Here is a 26,849-nt window from a genome sequence, read left to right on the forward strand (position 1 = left end):
CGAAAAAAAGTTAGAGAAGTAAGTTTATCATCCATTCTTTATCCTTTACAGAATTTCACTTAAGTACTGTAGACTGAGTAAACGTGTGTATGTGTGTACGTTCTGCTGTGATGTGATGTGCTGCAGGTGTTTGCATTATGGTGTGTGAAGCTGCGTTGTGGTGAGTGGTGTAAGTGTTGCATTATATACTGAGACTGTGTTGTGAGTGTGACGTGTTAGTGTGAGGTTGACTTGTAAGTGTGAGGTTCTGTTATGGTCGTGTTGCAAGTGTTGTATTGTGAGTACCAGGTTGTGTTGTGAAGCTCAGAATAAATGTTAAAGTGAGGTTGTGTTGTGAGTGTTGCGCTGTTAGTGTATAGTGGTGTTGTGAGCCTGAGGTTGTGTTGTGGAGCTTTTGATAAGAAAAAGTCGGCGGTGGAAAACAGGAATAAGAGGAAGAAGAGGAGGAGGAAGATAAAAGGGAGGGAAAAGCCGAAGCCAGGAAAGCTCAGCTAGAAGGAGGATGAAGGAGATAAAAGAGCGAAAAGAAAGGAAATGAGGAGGACGGGGCGGGAGGAGGAGGAGGAGGAGGAGGAGGAGGAGGAGGAGGAGGAGGAGGAGGAGGAGGAGGAGAGACAGGACGAAGAAACAAAGGAGGATGATCAAAAAAAGAAAAACCACTGGATGAACAACAAAAAGGGCAACACACGCACACAGAAAGAAGAAGAAGAAGAAGAAGAAGAAGAAGAAGAAGAAGAAGAAGAAGAAGAAGAAGAAGAAGAAGAAGAAGAAGAAGAAGAAGAAGAAGAAGAAGAAGAAGAAGAAGAAGAAGAAGAAGAAGATGATGATGATGATGATGATAATACAAATGGAGATCGTTATGATGATGAACAACAACAGGAACAACAACAACAAGTACTCATCATTACCACCACCACCACAACCACCACCACCACCACCACCACCACATCACATCACAGTACGCACACAATAACCACAATAATACCTTAACACTACAACCAATCATCCCAGACCGCTCCCCCCCCCTCAAACCATTCCCTCCTTCCCTCCCAAATAACTCTCCAGCGTCACCACAAGCCACCACACACCACCACAAACCAACACCCGCCTTTCCCCGCAAACATCCACCCAAGTAATCATAGTGCAGAAACAGCGAACACCCAAAAGTGCAAAGTATTTTCTTATCAACTCCGTTTTCTATGCCGTCAGCCCGTCTCACCCGCCACTCCCTCCCGTCCTGATCCTGTCAAGATATCCTTTGGTGAGTCCCACGCCGGGCAATGAGGTACTGAGTATAAAAGATACGCATCCCGCTAAAGAATTACGATAAAAAAGGGAATTGTTATGGGAAATGCAGATAAGGTATAAAAAACGAGATTCAGACGGTGGTGGTGGTGATACTTATTTGATTTTATCGGGTGCTATGAAAAAAAGTGACCTGATTCTGGTACTTCGTCACCTGACCCCGCGCTCCGTCCCTCAGCCACGCAGATCAGGTGAGATAATCTTGGATCACGAGAAGATTTGCTGTCTCGGTTTCTTTTGAGATTGGTCAAGTTAGGTCTAGTAAGATTAGTTGAGATTATGCTAAGCCAGATTAACTTTGGTATAATACGGTTATGTTGAGTCATGTTAGATCAGATTAGCAGAGGTACGTTATAATATATTTGATAACTTAACCTTTCACTGCGATACGAGATAATTAACAGCACCAGGGGCAATAAGTATCTACAAGAACGAAGCGGATTAAAAAGAATAGATTTTGCAATTTCTGTCCAGTTTAAAATTTGAAGGTGGCCGTAGAACAAGTAAAGATGTCTCAGATTGAATAGACATTAAGGATACATGTACCAAATATTAATCAAAGGGTTAACCTATCTTAATCTGACTTCATCTCACAATTTAACCTAACCTAACCTAACTTTATCTAACAACCTAACCTGACGCATCCCAACACAACCCATGAATAGCTAATGTGACTAATCTTCATGTGATACAAAGATAAGATCCATAGATAACCTAACTTAACGACCTAATCAAACCTAACCTAACCTAACCTAACCTCATCTAACAGCCTAAACCCGCGCATCCTAACCCGTCCCAAAAATATCAGGGGTGACTAATCTCGTGTGATCCGTAACCTCCCGTACCGTCAGTTCCCCTCCTCGCTCAGACACACCCTGACGTCACATCCGGGTCGCCATTAAGTGCTTACTATTATCAAGCTTGCCAACCTGTCGCCCCGAGGCTGGCACGCAGACATGCCAACCTCACCGCAGCACCTCACGTAGGCACGCACCCAGTCTGCTTTAAGTGTGCTGCGCTGGGCCCAATAGTTTTATAATACTCGTTCTCCACGCTTCGCTGACTCCAGGTACTGCTGAGAAAACTCCAACCCTGTTATAAGTAGGAGTGATGAAAATGCAGAACTGTGTGTGTATGTCAGTTTTTATTAATATTATTTATTTATCTTACCTGAAGATTAATACTTTTCTATGCTGTCAAAATAGTTCACCAGTTTGTTTGTTTCTTCTTCTTTTCTTCGTACATTTTTTTTTTTTTTTATACCAGGTTAAGAGTTTTTCCAATGGTGCAGATATGGGCGTGTCCAGACTCCAGCCTCACCTTACTTCACCCTCAACTCACCTCGCCTCACCTCAACTTCGACGAGAAAATGTTTACTGAATCCAAAAAACCTGCTGCATAAAATATCTGAACATGACAATTTACACCATGTTTTTTTTTTTTTCTTCTTCCTCAGCCATCAATTAGTATCATATCACTGTTATATGAAATGTGTTTATCATTGGTCTTAAATTAACTAGCGGATGTTAACGAAAGAAAAATAAAACTTGTTCTACTAAGTCTCTCTCTCTCTCTCTCTCTCTCTCTCTGATACGTATCAACTGGCCTAATGTAACTGCCTTCTTGGAGCGCTTCAACTAATATCTATTAAAGAGAGTAACCCAGATATGAATAGCATGACTTATTAACGACCCAATTAGCAGCGCTAGTTAGTGGACGCTGCTTGAACACACACACACGTATGACCCTCTTTTGGCGGCGTCCCCACTCAAGAAATAAATAAATAAACAAATGAACAAGTAAAATGAATAATTTTAATAATAAATAAACAAAAAATCAATCAACATGCCAAGCAACAAACCTATCAGTTAGTCAATTATACGTGTAATCAATCAATCAACTAATCAACAAGTCAATAAATAATTTAGTCTATTGCTGACTGACTCACCCAATCAATCAATGAGTCAATAAGTAAATCAGTAAACTGTTCACTTATTCATTCAATCAGCCAATCACATCCCATACATTGTGTTAAAAACCAAACCATCAACCAACCAACCATCTAATCACTTAACCATTCACCAATCACGCCCCAGTGCAGGTACACGTCATCACAGGTAACAAGGGTAACAAGGCACACTACCTGGCGGTCACCTGGCGCAATTCCCGACACGATATGAGGTTCTCTACTCACAAGACTCGTTATCTCCTTCACTCATTCCCTTGTTACAGCCTCGTGAGTATCAACAAGTCTGCTGCTGTTTGTTCTTCTCTTCCTCATTCCACGCTACAGTTAAGTTAGATGGACAAGGATGGCTTAAGTATACACGTGAAATACACACTGCCACGCTTATGCTTAATGACTTCTTACACGTAGCTTCCCTTTTTTGAATATCACTAACTCACTGTAACCTTGAAATCACCAGAAGTCTTGAGTCACAACCGAACACCAGAAGAATCCAGCAGGGAACTAACAAAAAAACAGCAAAACGCTTCCCTCATGCACCTCCACTAAGCTCTTTCCTCTTCATTGGCTTTTACCTTCCCGTATTTGAAGTTAATTGGCCCCTCAGGCTATGACGCAATCCTGTGGCGTTGACTGATCGGGGGGAAACTGGAGAGCTACTCAATGCTGCCATCTATTGAGTACTGTTTTCTACCCTCACCCTTCTTACAGTTCGCGTGAATTTACGAGCTGGAAATAAAGGGTTTTGGTGGGTTATAATGATAGATTAGATTTATTGGTCTATTGTGGAAAGATTTCAAGTCAGAGTTGTAGAGAACGGGGCAAAAATGAGAGGAGAGACGGAGGGAGGGGAAGGAAAGGAGGGAAAGAGAGAGCAAAAAAGAAAGAGGGAAGGAAGGAGGGAGAGTGGGGAGAAGGAAGAGGTTTTATACGTACACTGAATGACTATAAAGATGAGTATGACTAGAGGGAGAGAAACTGTAGGAACGAGAGAGAGAGCGAGAGAGAGAGAGAGAGGAGAGAGAGAGAGGAGAGAGAGAGAGAGAGGAGAGAGAGAGAGAGAGAGAGAGAGAGAGAGAGAGAGAGAGAGGTATAAACTCCATATACATCAATCTACCTATTTTATCTCACATATACCTGCACAAAACCATAACAATTTACCATTCCAGCAGAGTAATTCTTCGTCCATCTATCTTATCTACGCACCAGACCGACAACCCTACAGAGAGCGGCCCACACACACACACACACACGCACACACCATTCTCGGCATCACACATGGCAAATTTCTCTCCGTTGGTCTCTGGTGGATATCGTGGACCACCTTATTACACCCCAGGAGGTTAGGCATAGCACAGCTGGCCGCATATTTCAACAGCTGTGAGACGCCAAAGCTCCTGGGGTGTACAGGGCAGTCCAGCATCCGTAGATAAGGAACACATTCAGTTCACACATCCAGCCCCTAAGTTACAACACGGCGCATCTCAGGGAACATAATACTAGATGAATTGGTGCCTTGCTGACTGAAACCAACCACAACACGATCAGATTCTTCCTGAGTGGTTGTAATGATAGCTGGTGATGTAATTGGGTGAACATGACCAGCTAATACTTCCTCTAAATGCCCCGTCCTTGCTCTCTCTCTCTCTCTCTCTCTCTCTCTCTCTCTCTCTCTCTCTCTCTCTCTCTCTCTCTCTCTGGGTTATAATAATATTTTGCTTTCAATGTCGGTGCCTTGCGACGTCAGTGTTAACGGTTTTAAGTTCAGTTTCAAGTTCAGTTTAAGTTCCTATGTGTTCTAAGTTTTTTCACCTGTCTGTCTATCCTCCTGATCTTACCTGCGCACACTCTGAACAGGTGAGTTATGAGACATGCCCGCTAACTCATTAAACTTAATAATTAAAGTTTTCTCTTCGTTACAATCTTCAGAAGCGGCACATTTACAAGTCTCTCTCTCTCTCTCTCTCTCTCTCTCTCTCTCTCTCTCTCTCTCTCTCTCTCTCTCTCTCTCTCTCTCTCTCTCTCTCTCTCTCTCTCTCTCTCAGGTGGGTTCGTGGTACAGCACTCGACTCGTGACCTAAAAGTCACCAGCTCGATACTCAACTCACGACAATTTCTCGGTGGGGGAAGTAGCGCCTTCAGGTAACACTCCAGTATCATTTAATCTTGCTGCAACTCTCTCTCTCTCTCTCTCTCTCTCTCTCTCTCTCTCTCTCTCTCCTCTCTCTCTCTCTCTCTCTCTGGAAGCCGTACCTACTCAGTTCAGCTTATACACGACAGCGAAAGACGAAAAAAATCAGTCGTGCGCGAGAGGCAAGGGAACAGGTAAGAAGGTATACAGGTAGCCCAGGTAGGGCAGCGGTGACCCCGAGTCGTGACCCCTTAAGCCACTCCCTCCTTACGGGCTCTTTAAGGGCTACAGGTAACAATGTGAAGGTGACAACCTTTTAATTACCACACCTGTTTACGAAATCTTTTCTCACTTCTTAATTTTTTTCTCCTTCCGTACTGATTTCCCACGCTCTCTCTCTCTCTCTCTCTCTCTCTCTCTCTCTCTCTCTCTCTCTCCTCTCTCTCTCTCTCTCTCTCTCCCTCTCTCTCTCTCTCTCTCTAGGATAGATAAAAAGATAGGTTGATAGAAAATGCCAGCACGGAAAGATGGATATGTTTGAAACACGAGAGGAGGAGGGAGGAGGAAGAAGAAAAATAACCACCAGACCAGAATCTCACTAACACAGAGAGAGAGGTTAAAAGGTTCCCAAGTGAGCGAGGGTGGAGAACTCAGACAGGTAATGGTAATGGACACTAAAGGAAGGACCTCGAGCGAGAGAGAGAGAGAGAGAGAGAGAGAGAGGAGAGAGAGAGAGAGAGAGAGAGAGAGAGAGAAGAGAGAGAGAGAGAGGAGAGAGATTTTACTACTGCCGTTATCTCTATCTATCTTTGCTATCAGGCCAGTTTTATTTATTTTTTCTCTCTTTTCTATGTTAACATGTTTCTACCTCCGAGCAAAATACAATGACTCTTCACAATTATTATCAAAGTGTAATCTCTCCACATGTGACAGCTCCCCCTATTAACCTAACCTTGCAGAGTCACCTAAACAATCATCACAGGATAAAAGGGATGTGTCATGGTGAATACTGGGTGGAGAAAGGACACTGGAAGGCCAAGAGAGAGATGCGCGGGAAGAATGAAAGGACAGGGGAACAGACAGCGCCTCGGGTATCAGACAACAGTTCGCAGAAAGGAGCAAGGGAGAGAACACCAAGTACTCAGAAACAGGAAGGAAAGCATAGTGAAGGAGAAGCTTTACAGATAAGGGCGGTATCTCTCTGGGAAAGAGCAGAGACACCTTGGCAGAGAGAGGACAGCCACCCGCGAACGTTAGCCCAGCCTCTCATCGTCCGCCGCACACACGTCTGGCAGCGGCGGGGAGTGATAACACCTATCTCATTAACCCGCCACTCTACTCAAGCTGCCTCGGTATGTAACTCATCACATCACACACATATCTGCCCTTAATTACTCATACACCAGCTAGGATGGAGAAATGCGGGCAGGGGACGAGGGAAATAATATACAGCGTAGGTATGCTTTTCACCGCCACCGGCTGCTTTGGTCGCCCGAGGCAACCCATAGCAATCCCACCCGCCACCTCCTGCCCCGCGTCCACCCTACCTCCCTCTCCCCGGCCGGCCTCTCATACCACAGTTGCTGCTAAGAGTTCGGGAGGGAGGTTGTAAGTGTGGAGGTTGACCATGTTATCTCCCTGTCCAGATATGCGTTGAGTTGTGATAGCGTGGAGTGTGGCGATACAGTCTTGTGTGGTGCAGGGAAGAGGAGACGGGAGAAAGGCCTTGGTTAATACTACTGTTGCTGGTGCTGCTGCTGCTGCCGGGTGAGCTACATTCCATTCAGTACACTCCACCCCTTGTATTTTATCGACATGTCTTTATTCATGATATCTTGCAGTACTTTCTTGACAATTATTTTGTAATTATTCGTGTATTTCTTCAATGTATATATCTGAATCAGCTGTGTCACCCCATGTCTGACCGTTTTCTTTAACTTTTAAGGGTAGACTTGTAAAAACTAATATTTACATGCCGTATAGCTATTTTAACCTCTGGTTTTAGTTTTTAAGTGAAATATTACCCTCTGGTTTTAGTTTTTAAGTGAAATATTACGTAAGTTTTAGTTCAGTATAGATGTTATAGCTATTGAATGCAAATAATTCATACGATTTTCTGTTGAGAGAGAGAGAGAGAGAGAGAGAGAGAGAGAGAGAGAGATGAACAGTTCCAAATCCCTAAGTCATCGTCACAAATTTCTTATGCGCAGGTGGTGGTGATTTCTCAATACCACATCCCTAACTCCACCACCACCACCACCACAACAACAACAACAACAACAACAAAAAACAAAAACAACTACAACAACTACTACTGTATTGCAACAAACATTTTTCTCTTTCTTTACTCACGGTACGTACTAAAGTCCTCATTTTTTTTATTTTCTTTCTTCTTTACTACTTAACTGTAGAAACTATGAAATTATACAAGTACATCATAAATTTAATAATACTTTTACTACTCACCGCAAACGTTTCTTAATCTTCTTATCCTCTTCTTGTTTCTTCTTTTTTCGGGATTTATTGTAGCGTTGCTGTATAATAGTTTTCCCTCTTCCCTGTTAAGTATCTGATGAGAGAAGAAAAGAAATTGTCACTTAGTAATTAATTAATGGCAGTAGTTGTGTTTACTATTAGTTATTGAACACGAGTTTTGAGAACTTCATATTCAGTTCGTGACCTTGAATTGCATCTCTGTCTTATCAGTTTCATTAATTTCTGTCATATCTTCCTTTCTTTCTTTCCTTTCCGTCCATTTATCTGTTCCTCTCTCTCTCTCTCTCTCTCATGAGAATACTTCATAACACATTCTCTTCCACCCACAGCCGCCACCCAGCACTCCATCACGCACTCCGCCCACCCAGCCACTCCATCACGCTCACCACCCACCCACCACCGCCATGGGGGCCGCTACAGCAACTCTGATGGTGTTTATTGGGTGTTGCAGCAATGTGGTGTTTCTGGAGTTCCTCGTCAAGTAAGTAGCCTGACACACACACACACACACACACACACACACACACACACTTGGGTGAATATATAATGATAGATTCGAAGATAAGACCACACAAATGTAGCCCAATATGCAAATACGTAAATTGGTCAGGTAACACACACACACACACACACACACACACACACACACACACACACACACACACACACACACACACACACACACACACACACACAATAATCAGTCTTCACTGATAGAAATCTACGGGTTATGCCTAAGAAAAAGAGAAATGATGATGGGCGACTGATAAAAAAAAAAAAAAAAAAAAAAAAGCAGAGCCTTAACCGTGCTAAGCTGAGGACTTGCATACGATTAACATTCTTTCTTAATTGACAAAATAAAAAAGAACAGACGGACAAAACTCCACATTAGAAGCTAGGATCCAGTTACCGTTTTCTATTAAATGAAACATAAGACGGGTGGCTGAATACAACAGAAAACGTGGTATACTTAAACGACCGCTATTTTTTTTTTTCTTTTTCTTATTTTTTCTCCGTTTTTTTTTTTTTTTTTTTTTTTTTTTCTGCAGAGATGAACCAGCATGCGGCAACATTATCACCTTCTCGCAGTTCCTCTTCATTGCCCTCCATGGGTTTGTGGTCACAATGGATTTTGGCAGGAGAAAAAACGCGATACCAATTAAGTAAGTGTGAGATATTAGATATAACCTGTTTTTTCAACCTGTTTCTCTCTCTCTCTCTCTCTCTCTCTCTCTCTCTCTCTCTCTCTCTCTCTCTCTCTCTCTCTCTCTCTCTCTCTCTCTCTCCGTAGACTGATCAAGGAAAATGCGGTGCCAATTAAGTGTGAATGATGAGAGATCTAGATCGTTTTCTATTTTCTCTCTCTCTCTCTCTCTCTCTCTCTCTCTCTCTCTCTCTCTCTCTCTCTCTCTCTCTCTCTCTCTCTCTCTCTCTCTCTCTCGTAACCTGCTTTTTTTCGTAAATAATACAATATTTTTCATTGTCCTTTTATACAAAAAATCATAAAATAATCTCTTCTTGTCTTATTTTTTTTTCTTCTTCCTCTCGTTACATTATTTATGTAGTGATATATTTTTACTAATTATTTCGAGAATTTCACGTGGTTATGCATTTCATGTACTTAACATTTACTGCTCATATAGTATTGCTCTTCCTGCATCCTCACTTCGTATTTAAAGAAGTATGGATGAACTAGATTAACAACGCTCTCTCTCTCTCTCTCTCTCTCTCTCTCTCTCTCAGGGAATACCTAATCCTGGTGGTGATGTTCTTCCTCGTCAACGTCACAAACAACATGGCTTTTGGCTTCAACATCTCCATGCCGCTACACATCATCTTCAGGAGCGTGAGTCAACCGCTGCCAACCATTTAATATAGACACGTGATAGGACACTGAGAATTCCCCCTCCCCCCTTTATGATACTCAACCTTTGAATCATTCTCAACTAGTGAAAGGGATTGTTATCGTTTCCTTCCCCTTAGAAACACATTTGTACGTTTTTCTCTTGCTTTCTTTTCGAGGTTTGAGTAGAAAACATTTTTCACTTTTGAAATGCTCTTATTTCAGACAAAAGCATTCAGAAACACGAAAATAACACGATAATCTTAAATGTTTCCCTTTTTCCTCTCACTTTTTACTTGTTTCATGTATTGATTTATCTATTTTAAGGCTGTTCAGTATTTGTTTTAGTCTCCCTTAGTTCACTAGTACTTGCTTTCATAACGTTCCCATCTGTAATGATGCTAAGTGTGTTATAAAATCAAATCAACATAGTTTCTCAATAATACAAATACATCTTTCCCCAACACGCATATCTATTTTCCAAAGCGGTTATAAAAGTTTCAGTAACTCCTTCAAGTTCGAACATTTTCTTTGATATTGCTTACGTCAACATTTTCTCTATTCCAGGGCGGACTGATCGCGAGCATGGTGATGGGCATTATCGTGATGGGCAGGAAGTACACCCTCACCAAGTACGTGTCTGTGTTCATGATCACGGCGGGGACCATCATGTGCACCTTTGCCTCGGCTGAGTATGTGGTGAGTGAATTAAGTAAATTAAGTAATGATAAAGAAAAGAATTATTCGGTCATTCTTTCTCTGCAGCATCTAAGAATGAAACAATGCATACAAAGTTAGTCACTCCACTCTTAACATATTTCTCTAGTAGGGTCACCAGTCGTTACCTTACTCCTTATCTAAGTCCTGTCCCTTCCCCTGATCAAAATCTCTACCTTTATCCTAGCCGCGTTCCAATCCCATCACAGCTCATTATGTTACCTGAGATCACGCAGGACCTGTTTAGGGCTGAGAGGTGGAATGGTCTGATCATTTAAATATAACCCGCTTCAAACTGTTATAATTTAATGAGTTCTTATTGGTCACACCTACCCACTCTCACTCCTTCCTTTCATCTGAATTTCATATATATCCTCTCCTTCATAATTTTATCTTCTCTCATCCAATTCCCTTCATTTTGTCATTGTTTTTTCTTACATATTCCTACTCTCTCTCTCTCTCTCTCTCTCTCTCTCTCTCTCTCTCTCTCTCTCTCTCTCTCTCTCTCTCTCTCTCTCTCTCTCTCTCTCTCTCTCTCTCTTTCGAAAACTCCATGGAACTTTTGAGAACTCGTACATCTTTCCTATATCTACTGTTAAGTCCTTTAAGTTCAACCCTCAGCCTAATATAAGCATATCTACTATATTAGCCACAGTACCACATAGTTGGCTGGATAATCAACACAACTCTGTTGATTTCTTCCTTCCAACATTTAAACAATCATCTCCCTTATGCCTGTTCCTTACATTTTGCAGTGTTATGAATCAATAAGTCAATCTCTCTTATTACAGGAGAAGACTGAGGATAAGGACTCAGGCTTCATCACCTGGCTGTCGGGTATTGCCATCCTCACCTTCGCCCTCTTCCTGTCAGCAAGGATGGGCATCTACCAGGAGTGCTTGTATACAAAGCATGGAAAGCACCCACATGAAGCACTTTTCTTCATTGTGAGTTATGGGGTTGCAATGCACTCTTTATGGTGCACTGTATTGTAGGTTGTGTGAATGCTATATTTTACTCTTCTTTTTTACCTTTGTATCATTGTAAGTCATATGGAATCATAACTGGGCACTGTAACAGAGAAAAAATATCACAATAACTGATAAATAGATAATGACAACCTTATCAGTAATAACTGATAATCAATAATTGTCAATAAATTTATCACCAGATAACTGATAAATCAATAAATCCAAAATTCCAGTACTAGCAATAACGATATTAATATTTTAAAAAAGTCAATAAATCCAAATCTTTTTTTCTATTTTTATCTTAGAAAACTTAGAAAAACCTTAGAAAAAAATTCAAATTCAGTGTTTATCCTTTCTCTTCACTAATGAAAAGTACTGTTTTAAGTAAAATAACTACATTTGATTTTGAAAGTTTAAAACTTTAACTTGCTCGTGTTCCAAAAGGTAAAATTACCGTTTATAGCTAGTCTGAGACCAAAAGTATCAGCGATACTGATGAACCAATAACGTGAGAGAAATAATTATTGGATAACCGATAACCAGATATTGTTATCATGATAACTTATCACAATAACACCCACCTATGTATGGAATCCTTAGTATGGTTTTCAGTGAGCTTATAAGAATGCTTTCTCTTTAAATTTATCCAGATGTTCTTGCATAATTATGCAAGAACATCAGGGCAAATTTATAGATTATAATCTGATGTTCTTTTTACCCTTCTCATCCATGTGATGACATTTGTCTGTTACTAAGAGCTCTTTTAGTGATCAATGAAATGCTGTATGCTTTACCTTTTTGTCTTTTCATTACAAAGAGTTCATTAACCTGTCCTCTCTTACTTCCATCAGTCAATCTGTTCTTACACATGAAGCCTCTTAACTACACACACACACACACTTAAATCCCACCCCACACCCACAACATAAACACAAACAATACCTAAACGACCTTCTCATTCCCATCCCAGCACACACTGTCCTTGCCTGGGTTCATCATGACAGCTGGCAGCATAATCGACCACGCCCAGAGGTTCAACAAGTCCCTGCCCCTCCCTGAGCTGGCTGCCTTTCCTGTCCTCGCTCATCTGCCTCGCCTCTGGATCTACCTGGCTGGGAACGTCCTCACACAGTATCCTTTTACATCTCTAGTCATGTGATGTAACAGGTGTAGGGGACAGGTGAAGGTGTTTCTAAGTGTACAGTGTGAAAAACAGGTATCATGAGAGGCCTTAGATAACACTTAAGTGGAAAGAGTATACATATAGGGATAGGTAAAGGTGTTTCTAAGTGTATATTGTGAAGAACAGAAGTCTTAAGTAATCTTACAGTGAAAAAGAATATACATATTTCACCATATAACTTTTGCACTTCATGTAATCTTTTTTATATAAGAGGAGCACTGGCTTAGGACAAAAAAAAGAATGAAAAAAAAAAAGCCCCTTTGAGGTGCCAGTTCCTAAAGCTCAAAAGAACCATCCAGAATTAAATGATACGTGTCTTAAAACCTCATCCTATACATCTAACACAGTCATATACGTATTGCTATTTCCTTAACCAGCCCTCCTCCAGATACCTGTGTGTGGGTTCTGTGTTCCGCCTCACCTCAGAAGCCACCGCCCTTGCTGTCACCCTGGTGCTCACCCTAAGAAAGTTCCTCTCCCTTGTGTTCTCTATTATCTACTTCCAGAACCCCTTCACCCTCCAGCACTGGGCCGGAACGTTCCTGGTGTTTGCCGGCACACTGCTTTTCACTGATGTCATTGGGAAGACTCGGGAGGCTTTGTCTAGTAGAAGTGCGAGTGAGAAGAGTAAAACAAGCTAGTCTCTTTGTATTTATGTTTGTGATTCTCAAGTGTTCCTATTTTCACATTTCTTTGTGAGATTTTTAATTCTTTTTCCTCTTTTTCAAGTCTTTTTTTTATCCTATTTTATTGTCTTCCTATTTCCAGTCCTCTTCCTTTTTTATTTGCTTTCCTTCTTAATTTTATTTTACTTTCTCTCTCTCTCTCTCTCTCTCTCTCTCTCTCTCTCTCTCTCTCTCTCTCTCTCTCTCTAGTAGGTTCACTGCCAGATAGGCTGTATTAGTAGTGATCATTGTGTGTGTGTGTGTGTGTGTGTTCTACCTACCTAAACTAGAAATGTGGGAAATCAGAACAATAAACATTAATTTTTATCATGTAGTTTGCCCTTCACTGACCCTTTCAAAAAGAGAGGGTATAGAATTAATAACCTCATTAATTCTATACCCTTTAAATAATTTTCATAATGGAAACTTGTACATTTTTTTTATGGGGGAGAAAACACCTTTTTTTTTTTATGGAAGCATGACATTAATTTTAAACATGAAGGGGACGGTACACACTCTCTCTCTCTCTCTCTCTCTCTCTCTCTCTCTCTCTCTCTCTCTCTCTGTGCCACCTTTCCATACACTAAAAACTGTTCCTACGACCTGCTAAAAATACCATCTTGTTGCCACAGTGAAACCGGGCTGCTGCAAGAGAGAGAGAGGAGGGCTGGAGGTGAAGGGAGAGCAGAGGAGAACTGGAGGTGAAGGGAGAGCAGAGGAGAACTGGAGGTGAAGGGACAGTAGGGGTGGGCTGGAGGTGCAGGGGCGTGGTGGGGCGGGGCAAGGAGGGGCTTGTGGGCACGGGGCAGAGGCAGTGGACATGACAACAACCCGAAAATAATCACGTGCCTAAAACCGGTTGCCCAGTGAAGGAACCAACGCCTACAGTACCGTAAGACCCTGATGGACCTGTCACCAAAGACACTCCGCCGCTCTTGAGTAATCACCACCATCGCTGTTACTAATGTTTTGGCCGATACTTCTCTGAACCCTATACTTGGTGTGACTAAGGCTTAGATGAAGAATTGAGTCTAGGGTATTAAAAAGAAATAAAAATACAGCTAGCTTAAGAGTGATGGGAGTATCATATGTTTATAAATGCTTGTCGTTTTAAATTATTTATCTATTTATGTACTTATTTTTAGTTTGCTTGGTGAAATCTTCCATTCATACTATAATTTTCTATTCTTTCTTAAATGCGTAACTATTTTCTTACTTATTTACCCAGACAAAATTATCTTTTATTTTATTTTTTCATTTAGTTTCCATTAATTTTTACTTCCTTCTCCGTAGAATATTCATTACCACTCCGCCTTTCGTTTTTCCTTAACTGACTATGTATAGGCGCCGCAAGACAAGGCGGAGGGAAGATGGCGTGATCCGGTTAAAACTAGGGAAGGAAGAGGAGCGGAATGGAATGAACCAGGCGAGCGAGGCGGTAAAATTGGTACACCGCAAGGAGGGCAGAGGAGCCACACCCATTTATTGTTCAAGGTCAATGTCAGGCTGTTGCTGGGTCTTGGGTCTCTACCTGTGTCTTCCCCTCCTGTTGCTTCCCTCCTGTCACTCCTCCCCTCTTCTGTTCCCCTCCTCTCCCTGTCTCCCTTAGTCACTCATAGTCGTGTTCCCTCTCTGTCTCTCCTTTTCTGTACCTTGTTTATTCCTCCCCTCCCCCGCTCTGTCCCCTCTTCTCTCTCTCTCTCTCTCTCTGTTCCTTAAGGGCGCACATTCCCTCCCACGCGTCACACATTCAGACAGGAACATTTAACAAAGACTATTTTATATTTGGATTCATGTCAAACTTTTTTTCCACCTCGCAGCTTTTATCTTCCTACATGCCTACGTGTTTCTCCTTTCCCTGTGAAGCTTTTATAATAATTTTTCGCTTCCTGGGTGAAATGCGCTAAGTTTTCTCGGTCATTTATATGCAGGAATTTAGTAAGCGGAAATACTTTTGGGTTTTCACTATGTTAAAATAATTTCTCTTTTCCCATGTGTGAAGGAGGCCGGCAAAATGGAGAAAGGAAGGAAGAAAGACAGAGAAGTAAAGGAAAAAATAGAAAAGTATGCAAAACTGCCAATCCGCAGAAATAATATGATAGAAAAGAATGACAAATGGTTAGGCCAGTTTTGTTTTGGATGTCTATGTGTCTTGATACTTCTCTCGTGAAATAATTAAGAAGAGAAGCTTCAGGGAGGACCCAAACTGAAAACTGAAGTCCTGGAGTGAGGTATGAGTACAGTGATGAGGGATAGGACGAAGTGGTGGCGAGTGAAGGCCTCATGAATACGAAAATTATTCAAGTTAAAGCAGATTAAGAACAGAAGCTACAGGGAGGAACAGGATGGAAGAAAACAGAAAGAGACAGAGTTACAGTTTATCAATATTAGGGATGAAAGAGTGAAGATACGAGTTAACCCTTCCATTAATAACATGTTTGAATAATTTTGCATCACGGTATGAACATAATTTTGTTTCAAGATGTTAATATCACTTAAACAATAGTGTTGTTAAGCAAATCACAACACTGAAAGATAATGACTCGTATCCTAATGTTAAAATTATTCATATTATGAATTACATAAGAACATATGAACATAGAAAATAAGGGAAGCTGTAAGAAGCGGCAGTCCCTGTATGAAATAAATCTACCCATTTCCACCTATCATCCCCATCCATAAACCCGTCTAATCTTCTCTTAAAGCTCCCTAATGTCTTAGCACTAACTAATTACATTTCGTATCGTGCTGTGTTATTTATTTATTTATTTTCCCAAGTTACCAGTTCTGCAATCACAATATTTCTGAACAGCGAAGTTTGAATTATGTTCCAATCCACGAATATGCGATGAGAGAAAAACCAACAGGCTGAAAAGCAAACAAACACATCTCAACAATAAGGAATACATAAACATCGACTGGTGTACACAACAAAACAAAACAAAAATCATACACAGATTAAAAATAAATACACGCAAATAAATAAAGAAATTAAGAAATACAAAACCCAAAACCCATGGCGGGAAAAAAAAAATATGAGCACATACGAGTATAGAGAAAGAAACAGGATGAAGAGGAGGAGAAGGACAAGGCGAGGAAGGAAAACAAGAACGAAGAGGAGGAGCAGGAGAAAAAGCTGAAGAGGAATAAGAAGGAAAAAAAAAAGGATGAGGAGGAGGATGAAGAGAAGGACAAAGAGAGCGAAAAAGAATAGGAGCAGCAGAAGAAGACAACGGTGAAGAATAAGAAAAAAAAAAAAAGGAATAAAAGAAGGAGGATGATAATGAAGTGGAGGAGGAGAAATGACCGTGCACCTCCCTAAATCACCCAGATTAGTCGTCTACCACTGCCCACGGGAAGAGAATGAAGGATGAAGGAGGAATGCCAGGAGGAAGAGAAGTAAAAGAAGAAGAGGAGGAAGATAACGTCAGATGCACACTATAACATTAAAAACTCGAAGCGAACACGGTTTACGTAACACCCAAGGCACCATTACGTCTGGTATGTACTGCTAGCCAGGAATTGATGCCCGGGTGGGTATGTATGACTGACAGGATAGGATGGCATAGGATAGGGCACACAGGCCACAAAGATACGTAGGAGTACAATAGGACATAATGTAGAATAGGTCTCGGATAAAATAGGATAGGATAAGACGGACAGATAGCAGAGATGATACAAATGAATAGGATAGGATAGGATAGAATAAGACCACATGATAGGACAGTAGAATACATAACATAGAACATAAGAAATAAGGGAAGCTGCAAGAAGCCATCAGCCCTACACGTGGCAGTCCCCGTATGAAATATACCTACCTATTTTCACCTATCATCCCCATCCATAAATCCGCCTAATCTTCATCTATGGATGGGGGTGATAGGTGGGAATAGGCAGTATATTTCAAACAATAGGTGTTAGGATAAGATGATGATAAAAGGATAGGTTTTAGAGACGTGAATGAATACAGTAAGATAAGGAAAGATCACAGGGAGGATATGAATGAATACAAATGAATAGAACAGAATAAAGTGGAATGATACCACCTCTCATGTTTATACTCTTGCTCTACTTTCTTACTTCCCCCTTCATTTCTCTTTCTTTCACACTTGCCTCCTGTTCTTCCTTCTTCCGTGTCTCATCTCTCAGTGTTTCTTGGGTTACGACAGGAGTTCGCACGGGGCAAGGCAGGACAAGACGGGGAGGGACACGGCCGGGAGGGGCGGGGCTCATATCAGGTCACTCCCCTGTCCCTGAGGGTGTAACAGCCCACTTCAAGGCCAACAGAATCTCGCCCTAACCTGCCCTGCCCAGCCCTGCCCCGCCCCGCCCACCTGAGCAACACCTGGCGGTCCTCCTCACCTTCACCTGACCTCTAGCTAAAAGATATTCGGTTCGGCTTTTATTGTTTTGGGTTTATTTCTGGGTATCCTTGTTAAACTCTCACTAGAAACTGAAGAATTCATTGAAAAATCCAGTAACTTCAACTTGACCCCTTTAAGAAGTTTTGGAATACGAATTCTAGTTAAACTCACAAGAAATCAAGGAAAATTACATAACTTCGACTTGAGACGCCGAAACGTACAAGAATTCCTATTAAACTACCATTAGAATTATGACAAAACACTTAAAAATGCTAGTAACTTCGACTTCAGCCATTCAAAAACCGCAGCAATAAAACGCCGAGATGTTGAGAATTCTTGTTAAACTGCCCTTGAAGATTCTAATAACTTCAACCTGACGCCTTTAAGAATAGTAGCAATAACACGTCCGTATGTTTTAGGAATACGAATAACCATCTTCTTGTGTTTTGGTAGCGATCTTTCCCATTCACCTCCACTGTGTTTTGTGCTTCCTGTCAATTTCAAACCCTCTGACCCACTTATAGTCTACCGGTTGTCAAGTTTTTGTAAGGAGGCTGTCAGGAGATGAAAGGCGTTAATACTGAGGGAGTGTGTTAAGGTAATTGAAATGTGTGTGAAGTGTTGACTGACTTCTGACCAGGACCTATGCAATTGTCGATTTTGAGAAGAGGAAGATGGAGGGATATAGTCATGGTGGTGGTGGTGGTGGTGGTGGTGATAGTAGTAGTAGTGGTAGTAGTATTAGTAATAGTAGTAATGCCGTATACCTTTCACCTTTCAAGTATTACTGATTGATTTAACCCTTTCACTGTTCGATCATTTACCTCAAAATCATTATCTATCTATTTTATGTCGCAGTCTCTTAAATTGTTTTCTCCAACATGGAAAAGACAAAAATAACCTCAAATTCTCTGTTTTATTTTTTTATTTTTCATGTACCAAGCAAACATTAATCTACAGTGTTCTAGATATTAAGATGACCATAGCAGTGAAGGGGTTAATCTGTCACAACAAAGAGGTCATATAGCGTCGCTGCAACAGTGGAAAAGTTAACTTGCTCCAGGACTAACATACACCTCCGGACTTGCGAGGCGAAGCAGGGTATAATGATAGGGCAAGCAGACCAGCATGTAATGGAGCGTTAAACTGTGATTACGTCAACACGTCGCCCACTGCACTGCACTAACCGGCGTGGCTGTGGGCGAGGACCTGTTGGAGGGAAAGATGGACGGACAGATAGACAGACAGATAGATAATTAGATAGATAGATAGATAGATAGATAGATAGATAGATAGATAGATAGATAGATAGACAGACAGATAGATAAATAGACAGATAGATAGATAAATAAATAATTAGAGACATAGATAGATAGATAGATAGACGGATATTGATAGATGGTTGGTTCGAGAGAGAGAGAGAGAGAGAGAGAGAGAGAGAGAGAGAGAGAGAGAGAGAGAGAGAGAGAGAGGGAAGCTAAATTGCCTCTTAACTATGAGTTCCCAATAACAAATACACGCGTCCATTGAATTACCCGAACCAGAATAATACGCTGAAGAATGCGCTGTCTTTGTTGTGTCGAATGTCAGGCCATGAAGTAACACCAATACCAGCACTTCATTTAACGTGGCACGGGTGTGTTTGGCGTCGTGATGTCTAATGGCGCCTCAGCATTCATTCAACATTCAACTATGACTTTTCACAGAGATGACCAGCCAGGTTCTCAAGAGTGTTTTTCCTGTTGATAATGTAGAAATCTCGTTAATTTATCACATAATCCAGAAAACACACCTTTAAAAACCCGTGTCACTTCAACTAGAGCCCTTTTGAAAGTCGAGGTGCGGCCAGAAGTGCTTGAGGATAATGATGGTCCTTATTAGTCGCGCCTGATGCTGCAACACTCAGCCATGACGGGAAGGTGGGGTTAAGATAAAGACCCGTGTTGTGGCTTTCGGTAAACTAATGGACAGAAGTATAATGTGGGGTAGCTCTCGGTACAGGACAGCCAGGAAGTTGTAGGTTCTTTATAGAAACACGTACAGACTGTGGTTTCTATATTAAGGCCAGGAACAAACAAATAATGCCGTAGCAGACCTGAGCGCGTGACTGCCTTGGAAGCACCAGCCAGACTGAAGATACAGGGTTGCTAAGTGTACAATAAATGGAGGTACAATAACATGGTGCGGTACATTACATATCCACAAGAAGAACCTTATACTCTCAAACATTTCGGCTCTTAACTCGACTTGTAATAGGCACCGTTGGGAGTGAGTGAGCTAACTTCACACTAACTTCATTACTATTGTTAATGATTCTTGTGTCATTAACAAAGAGAGAAAAAATCAGTCAATCGTCATGTGTCTTTCTTTTAAATAGTTCTGATTCTCATTAAATCCATAACTAAATCCATTATAATTTTTACTAATCCCTTTGACTGCTATTTCGCACATCTTTCCTTCATTACTAATCACTCTGAGACATCTTTATTTCTTCTACAACAACCTCCGATCTTTAAACTGGGTAGAAATTGCAAGATCTATTATTTTTCATCCCTTCCTTCCATGTAGATGCTTATAAATATTTCACGCATTACTTCTGGTGTTGTTAATTGTCTCGTGTCGCACTGAAAACTTAATTCTTCTTCTTTTTCTTCTTCAGAGAGAGAGAGAGAGAGAGAAAGAGGATAGAAGAACGCACACAGCTTAGAGAACCCGACCAATAATGTTCACGTGGCTTTTGCAAACATTCCTGACGAGAGAACAAAGCGTTTCAAAATACGAGCCACGGGCGAAGAGCTGCGTCACCACCCATTCAAAATCCGGGAGGGTACGCGCTCGGCACATACAACTCTTAGCACACACTCACCACGCCTTTGGGAACTCGTGGTAAGCAACAGGCGCACGGAACCTCCTCCAGCTATGCACTACAAGGCCACTGGGAAAAAAGTGATCAAATAAGGGAATAAATAAGATCAAAGAAGTGTTATTTCCTTTGAGTTTTGTATCCTCAGTTTTCGGTTAGGTGTGCTAGGAATTAAATAGTTTGCATTCATGTGAAATCCTTGTTTGTGAGGTGGTTTGAAATACTTATTGTGACTCCAAGGTCTTTTCTAGGTCAACTTTGAGGAGGAGGAGGAGGAGGAGGAGGAGGAGGAGGAGGACTAGAATAAGAACAAAGGCGTGAAGATGGAAGAGGGAATAACTGCGATGAGGAGGATTTTCAGTGTACTAAGGAAGGAGAAAGAAGAGGAAGGGGAGGAGAAGAAGGGGGAAGAGGAGGATGAAGATTTCCCCGGTAGTAACAAAAGTAAATTATTAATTAAACTACCAAGCCCATACGTATTACAATTAAAGCTTACTCGTCACTTTACGAAAAATACTTAGAAAATTATAGTACTTTTCGTTATGGAACATTCATTTAATACGGTCGATAATAATGAAAAGGATATATTTCTTTAACCGCTTCCCACCCTCTCTCTCTCTCTCTCTCTCTCTCTCTCTGATCAAGTCACACCACCTCTATATGAAAAATGTGGTTGACTAGACTGGTTCAAATTAATTTATTTCCAAGAGAGAGAGAGAGAGAGAGAGAGAGAGAGAGAGAGAGAGAGAGAGAGAGAGAGAGAGAGAGAGAGAGAGAGAGAACTCCTTCCCTCCATTCTTCAGGCCATCAACCCATCCAACCCCGCAAGAGGAAACGGTCAAAATCTTGTTGTTGCTGAGTGGGAGTGAGGAGCAGCGGTCTTGGTAGCATCTTCAAGGCTAACACCTCGCTACTCTTAACTGAATAGACGACTTTTTTGTCAAGATGTGTTTTTTCCCCTCTCGTTCTCGATGACTGATATCTGAGCCAGCAACGAGTGTCTTGGAAACTGCAGGAATGATGGATGAGATGATCTGATGTCTAAATTTTGAAATAGTTATGTGTCTATTTTATCTATGTATCTGTCTGTCTTTTATCTATCTATTTGTCCTCCTATGTAAACCGCCCCCCCCCCCCTCTCTCTCTCTGGAGGGTCAGAAATATATCACTCATAGTTATTAAAAAAATTACTATGTATTTGAGGAAACCAGTTATTCAAATTTATTTTTCCCGCGAATGGCAAGTTAGTGCAATTTATCTCCCATTATAAACAAAGGAACATAAAAGTATCATAAAGGAACACAAGGGAGATACAAGCAGCAACAGACATTTGGGCCCCAATGAAGATGTTTATGATAAGGTTATGTGCATGACCTAATACATAAAGGAAAAACATAAAATAGTAGAAGCGAAATGTGACTGTAGAGACGAAGAGAGATAGTAAAGAAGAATAAAGACGAAGAGCAGTAAAGACGATGAAGAAAAATAAACGACAGCAAAGATGAACAATAACAGTGAAGACGAAGAAAGATAGAAAACAATAAAGATGGTAAATGTGAAAAAAAACAAGAATAAAAAACAAGTAAGGAGAGAAAAGAGAGAAAAAAAACACTAATAAAGAATAAAGACGAAGAATAAAAAAGACGATGAAGAAAAATAAAGAAGGACAGTAAAAGATGAACAATAACAGTAAAGACGAAGAAAAATACAAGAATAAAGATGGTAAATGTGAAAAACAATAAAAAAAACGAAGAATTATAAAAACAAAGATGAGTAAAGAGAAAAAAAAAAAAAAAAAAACACCAAGAAGAACATAACATTGGGGTGAAGCTCGCGGAGTGGAGTGCGTGAATACTTATTGCTTTCCCGCCTTTGAGATGCACAAGAGACATAACGCGCCGCCTATTTACAGGGCGAAGCTGGCTGTGGCATCAAGGTTGTTGGGTACAGAGGGCGTGTGGAAATGAACCGAGTGTAAAGTATATTATTGAAGCCTATTGGGTGTGTATTTTATCAGCGTAACACACACACACACACACACACAAGTAGATAGATACATAGATAGGTAGATAGATATACTGACCACAGCTTACAAGTACGACACAATATAAATAGGTATAGGAGTGTAATTAAAACAGCTTTTACACAAATAGAAAGCAACTGCAGTCCATATAAACTTGGTAAACTTTAAACACACACACACACACACACACACACACACCACACCGTCATTTCTCACCATTTTCTGTTTTGGTGAGTAATGTACATTGTCTCTAATACTTTCTTACTTTCTCACTTTCTCACTTATAATTATTACCTTTTCTTTTATACATGAGAGGGGCTCTGGGCAAGGGTAACAAATCTGGGAAGAGAAAAGGCCCACTGAAGATACCGGTTCCTTAAGAAGACAGTCTGAAATTGCATTGTTAAGTGTCTTGAAAGTGTTTCTATGATAGGTACTCGAAAGGATACTTCTAATCCACATTGTTTCCTTCAATATAATCAGACTCGTATAAGTTCATAATCCCTAATTCTTTCTGACGTATAGTCCTCTCTTATCACAATACTCAAAACACATCTACAAATCCACGTCTACTCTTCCTCCAGTACATTTCCCCATCGCCTCTCAAACAAGAGGGAGGTTTCAAGACACTTACCCTTCAATTATTGACTATCGCTTTGGACCCTTTTCTGGGAGTCGGGTTTTTTTTTATTGGATTTTTGTTGTCCTTAGCCAGTGTCCCTCCTACATAAAATAAATAAATAAATGAATAAATGAACAGCATGTAAATTATATCTAGAATACTCGTAGGTAGTCTCTTCAAACACAAATTCCCGGTAACTCCTTCGACACTAACTAAAACAAAACTCCTCACGTGTTCCTGTCCAATCACTTTATCATTCCACATTCTAGTGTATTATAATCATTTGAGTAAGTTTGTAGGAGTGACGAAGATTTAAGTCCTTCAGGAGGGCGTGAGGCATAGAAGGGCAAGGGAAGGAAGGGCAGGGGGCAGAAGGCGGGGCAGTTTCCAGGGGAAGGAAGAACTGGTAGGTGAGGGGAGGTGACAGAGGGGGAAGGGAGGGCAAGGGGAAGAATGGGTAGGATCACAGTGGGAAGGAGGGGAGTGGCAGGGAGGCAGGAGGACAGGGAAGGAAGGAATGGGAGGGCGTGTAGGAGCGAGGGTCTCAGTATATAAGGGGCTGGCGTCACTCTCTTCCTCACTTCGGGTCCTGTTCACCTGCTACAGACAACAATGAAGGCTGTGGTGAGTATCAAGCCTTCACTCAATCACTCCAGGACATGAGTTTTCAATATAATTACTCCCCTTATCTTCCATTCTTATACTGCTTAGGCTTTGAATCCTTTTCGTATCTTTATTTCTTAACTACCACTTCGTCTTCACCGCTGCCAGTACAATACTCGCACCTCACTCCACGACCTTTATGATTCCTCTCTATAGCTTCTCTTCTTAATCTGTTTTAATTTTGAATCATTTTCGTATATTATTTTTGAGGTCTTCACTCACTGCCACTTCGTCTTCACCCTCACCACTATACTCTTTCCCCACTCCACCATTTAAGTTTTTCAGTTTGATTCATCTTTATAGCTTTTCTTCATAATTTGCTTCAACTTTTAATAGTTTTCGTATTTAATTCATGTCTCGTATTGATGTTCTGTCAGCCTACTTCTATAGATTCAAAATTTTCTGCTCTCTCATGATGATTTTCCAAGTGTTCTGCCTCTCACGATATTTTCAGTCTCTGTAATGTTATGCCTCTATCTGTTCACTTCTTTCTCCTTCTATATTACGCTCCTTACTCTTTGTATTTTACTTACTCTCGTATATGTGCTTCTATTCCTTTTTTTTTTTTTTCTGTCTTGCGGAGAATCAAATCAGTCAATTTTTCAGTAAGTCAATCCGTCTCTCTCTCTCTCTCTCTCTCTCTCTCTCTCTCTCTCTCTCTCTCTCTCTCTCTCTCTCTCTCTCTCTCTCTCTCTCTCTCTCTCTCTCTCCTTGTCTTCCTGAGCTCTTCGTACTCTTAGTCTCTTTCGTCACACTCAGACTCCCCATTTTCTATCCTCCAGTTGTCTGTCCCCTGCATCTTTCTCTGTGACTTCCATCCTCTGCAATGCTACCGCTATTCTATCCCTCCATTTCACTTTGATTCTATATTCTGTACTAAAACATTCTAATTCTTTAAAAGTTCTTCACTCTTATGCTTCCCGGTATTCAAAAGATATAATGTGTATGTTTTATTTATTTATTTTTTTTTTTTTTTCCGTATTGCCACATCGTTGGTTTTCAAAGGGTCCTTCATGCAATTCAGTATTCAAAGGTTGTAATGTTTATGCTTTTAAAATCCCTGTATCGCCACATTCTTGGCCTGCTATAGGTTCTTCGTGCGTTATTCTTTCCATACTGAAACCTCGCAATGCTTTCACCACGTCTAAAACTATTCCATTTTCTTCAGTTGATCTTTCGTACCCCGTTCAATTTTCAGTTATTCATTTATCTTTCCTTTCTATAGCCTTTGATATTGCTGGTTACTCTCCATATAAGCACAACTAATCTATCTTCACTATCTATTTTCGTTTCCTTTATTCATCTCACCGTCTCTACCACTATTCCATCATCACTCCATTCACCTGCCTACGTTTTCTCTCATTTTTTTTTATATCCTCTTATTCCGCTGGTTGATTTAAGACTTCAACCATTATTCTGTTTTCTCTAGTTCATATACCTCGTTTTATTTCTCCTATTCCTCTGTCATCTCTAGAATTATCGCTTCCTTCCCTGTATAACCCAACAAGCCATTCCCTGAAGAATCTTGTGTAGGAAACTAACACATTCAGAATCTCATAGGGGGTGATGGCTGTTAGTGCTGAGTCAATAGGGAGTTTTAAAAGGAGATTACACAAGTTTATGGGTGGGGATGAATGTGGATGCTACTGCCACGTGTAGTTTTGACGGCTTTTCGCAGCTTCTCTTATTTTCTTACGTTGCCTGCACACTGAGCGGCAGGAAAAGGTTTGCTTGTGTGATACTCTAACTGTTCCCTCTTCACTCTTCCAGGTGTTCCTTGCTCTCCTGGCTGTGGCCGCTGCCCGCCCCCAGTTCATGTTTCCCCAGGCACCTATCGTGACCTACAAGTCTGTTGATGTTGACAACGCTAAAGTGATCACTTCACCGCTCACCTACACCATGCCTTCCACCTTCCCCTTGACCTACTCCCACTTCCCCTACACCTACCCCTTCATCAACCCTCTGGTCGCCAACCCCGCCATCAAGGTTGAGGCTGAGAGCAAGAGGACCAAGAGAGACGCTGACCCCGAGCCCGAACCCGAGGCTGACCCCCTTACCATCTACTCTGGCCTCCCTACGCTCCCCATCGCAGGCACCACCACCTACCCTACCTACCCCACAGTCTCCACCTACGGCTCCTTCCCCTTCACCTACGCCACCTACCCCCAGTGGCCCTACAGCCAGTGGTCCAGCGTCATCAAGACAGTCTAAGGAGGAAAACGAACACAGAGAAGAAAACGGCATTAAGGACGGATCGCTCATGACTACAATTTTTTTTGCTTGACATGACTTTTCTTGTTATTTGAGTACGTAGCTCCTCCCTCCCTCCTCCTCCTCCTCCTCTTCCTGCTCTTCTCTCCATCCCTCCCTCCCTCCTCCAGCAAGGAGTAGGGTCTTCATGAAACTTTTCCTTGATTAAACAATGAAATCACCAATGTCTGTATAATTTCTTGAGCCTTTCTGTGAAGTGGAGTGACGCGAAGAGTGGCTGCGTCACTGAGGCCACGAACACACTGGGCACAGACAGTGCTGGCAGTACACAGTACCTCACATGATACCAAGCCTCTTCCAGACCAGCCATGGCACTGCAGACCAGTCATGCTGTTGTTTGGTTCTTTCTTTCCGCTAATGTTCTTACTGATTTTTCGATCAGCTGCTCATTCAGATTATTTTTCCTCACGAGTCGAACGAAAGTTTTGTATTCATGTTAAATATTAAATACTTAATTTATCTTTCCATTTACTCGAGGAAAATAGTATTAATGTTTTATATGAACTCTACACAAAGTTAGCATCACCCACTGGCCAGCGGCAAGAGAATGTACGTAGATCCAGAGCAAAGTTACTCAGCCCGGCATAGTCTGAGGAGTGGACAGAGGCCACGCCATCTCATGCCACTCATCCCACCGTGACTGACTAGTGTGACCGCGACTTATGTCACTATGGCAATATTAACACAATATATATATATATATATATATATATATATATATATATATATATATATATATATATATATATATATATATATATATATA

At 41.2% G+C, this 26,849-nt stretch overlaps 3 protein-coding genes across 6 annotated transcripts in view; 2 read left to right on the forward strand and 1 right to left on the reverse strand.

Annotated features, from left to right (window-relative positions):
• LOC135089304 (cubilin-like) overlaps nt 1-26,849 on the reverse strand; it is a 47,804-nt gene that overhangs the window by 18,975 nt on the left and 1,980 nt on the right. The window contains exon 3 of one of the 2 annotated variants that reach the window (XM_063984807.1): nt 7,869-7,971. In XM_063984807.1, the coding sequence (XP_063840877.1) occupies nt 7,869-7,971 (103 nt within the window). Of the gene's footprint in view, nt 1-7,868; nt 8,184-26,849 lie in introns of those variants that run through there. The other variant, XM_063984810.1, reaches the window with a different exon arrangement.
• Nucleotides 6,613-13,604, forward strand: LOC135089306 (UDP-xylose and UDP-N-acetylglucosamine transporter-like). Of its 3 annotated transcripts, XM_063984817.1 has the most exons (10): nt 6,613-6,754; nt 7,049-7,169; nt 7,613-7,755; nt 8,228-8,379; nt 8,948-9,061; nt 9,642-9,744; nt 10,309-10,440; nt 11,250-11,405; nt 12,400-12,560; nt 13,001-13,604. In XM_063984817.1, the coding sequence occupies exons 4-10, from the start codon at nt 8,303-8,305 to the stop codon at nt 13,251-13,253; spliced, it is 996 nt and encodes a 331-aa protein (XP_063840887.1). In that variant the 5' UTR covers nt 6,613-6,754; nt 7,049-7,169; nt 7,613-7,755; nt 8,228-8,302; the 3' UTR covers nt 13,254-13,604. The 3 variants fall into 3 exon arrangements, with proteins under 3 accessions (XP_063840887.1, XP_063840885.1, XP_063840886.1); XM_063984815.1 differs by lacking the exon at nt 7,613-7,755 and having other exon boundaries at nt 6,614-6,754; XM_063984816.1 differs by lacking the exon at nt 6,613-6,754 and having other exon boundaries at nt 6,923-7,169.
• LOC135089307 (uncharacterized) lies at nt 23,643-26,247 on the forward strand. Its single transcript, XM_063984818.1, has 2 exons — nt 23,643-23,773; nt 25,583-26,247. The coding sequence occupies exons 1-2, from the start codon at nt 23,762-23,764 to the stop codon at nt 26,021-26,023; spliced, it is 453 nt and encodes a 150-aa protein (XP_063840888.1). The 5' UTR covers nt 23,643-23,761; the 3' UTR covers nt 26,024-26,247.

The sequence above is a fragment of the Scylla paramamosain genome, chromosome 32 (genome assembly GCF_035594125.1).
Source record: "Scylla paramamosain isolate STU-SP2022 chromosome 32, ASM3559412v1, whole genome shotgun sequence".
NCBI lineage: Eukaryota > Metazoa > Arthropoda > Malacostraca > Decapoda > Portunidae > Scylla > Scylla paramamosain.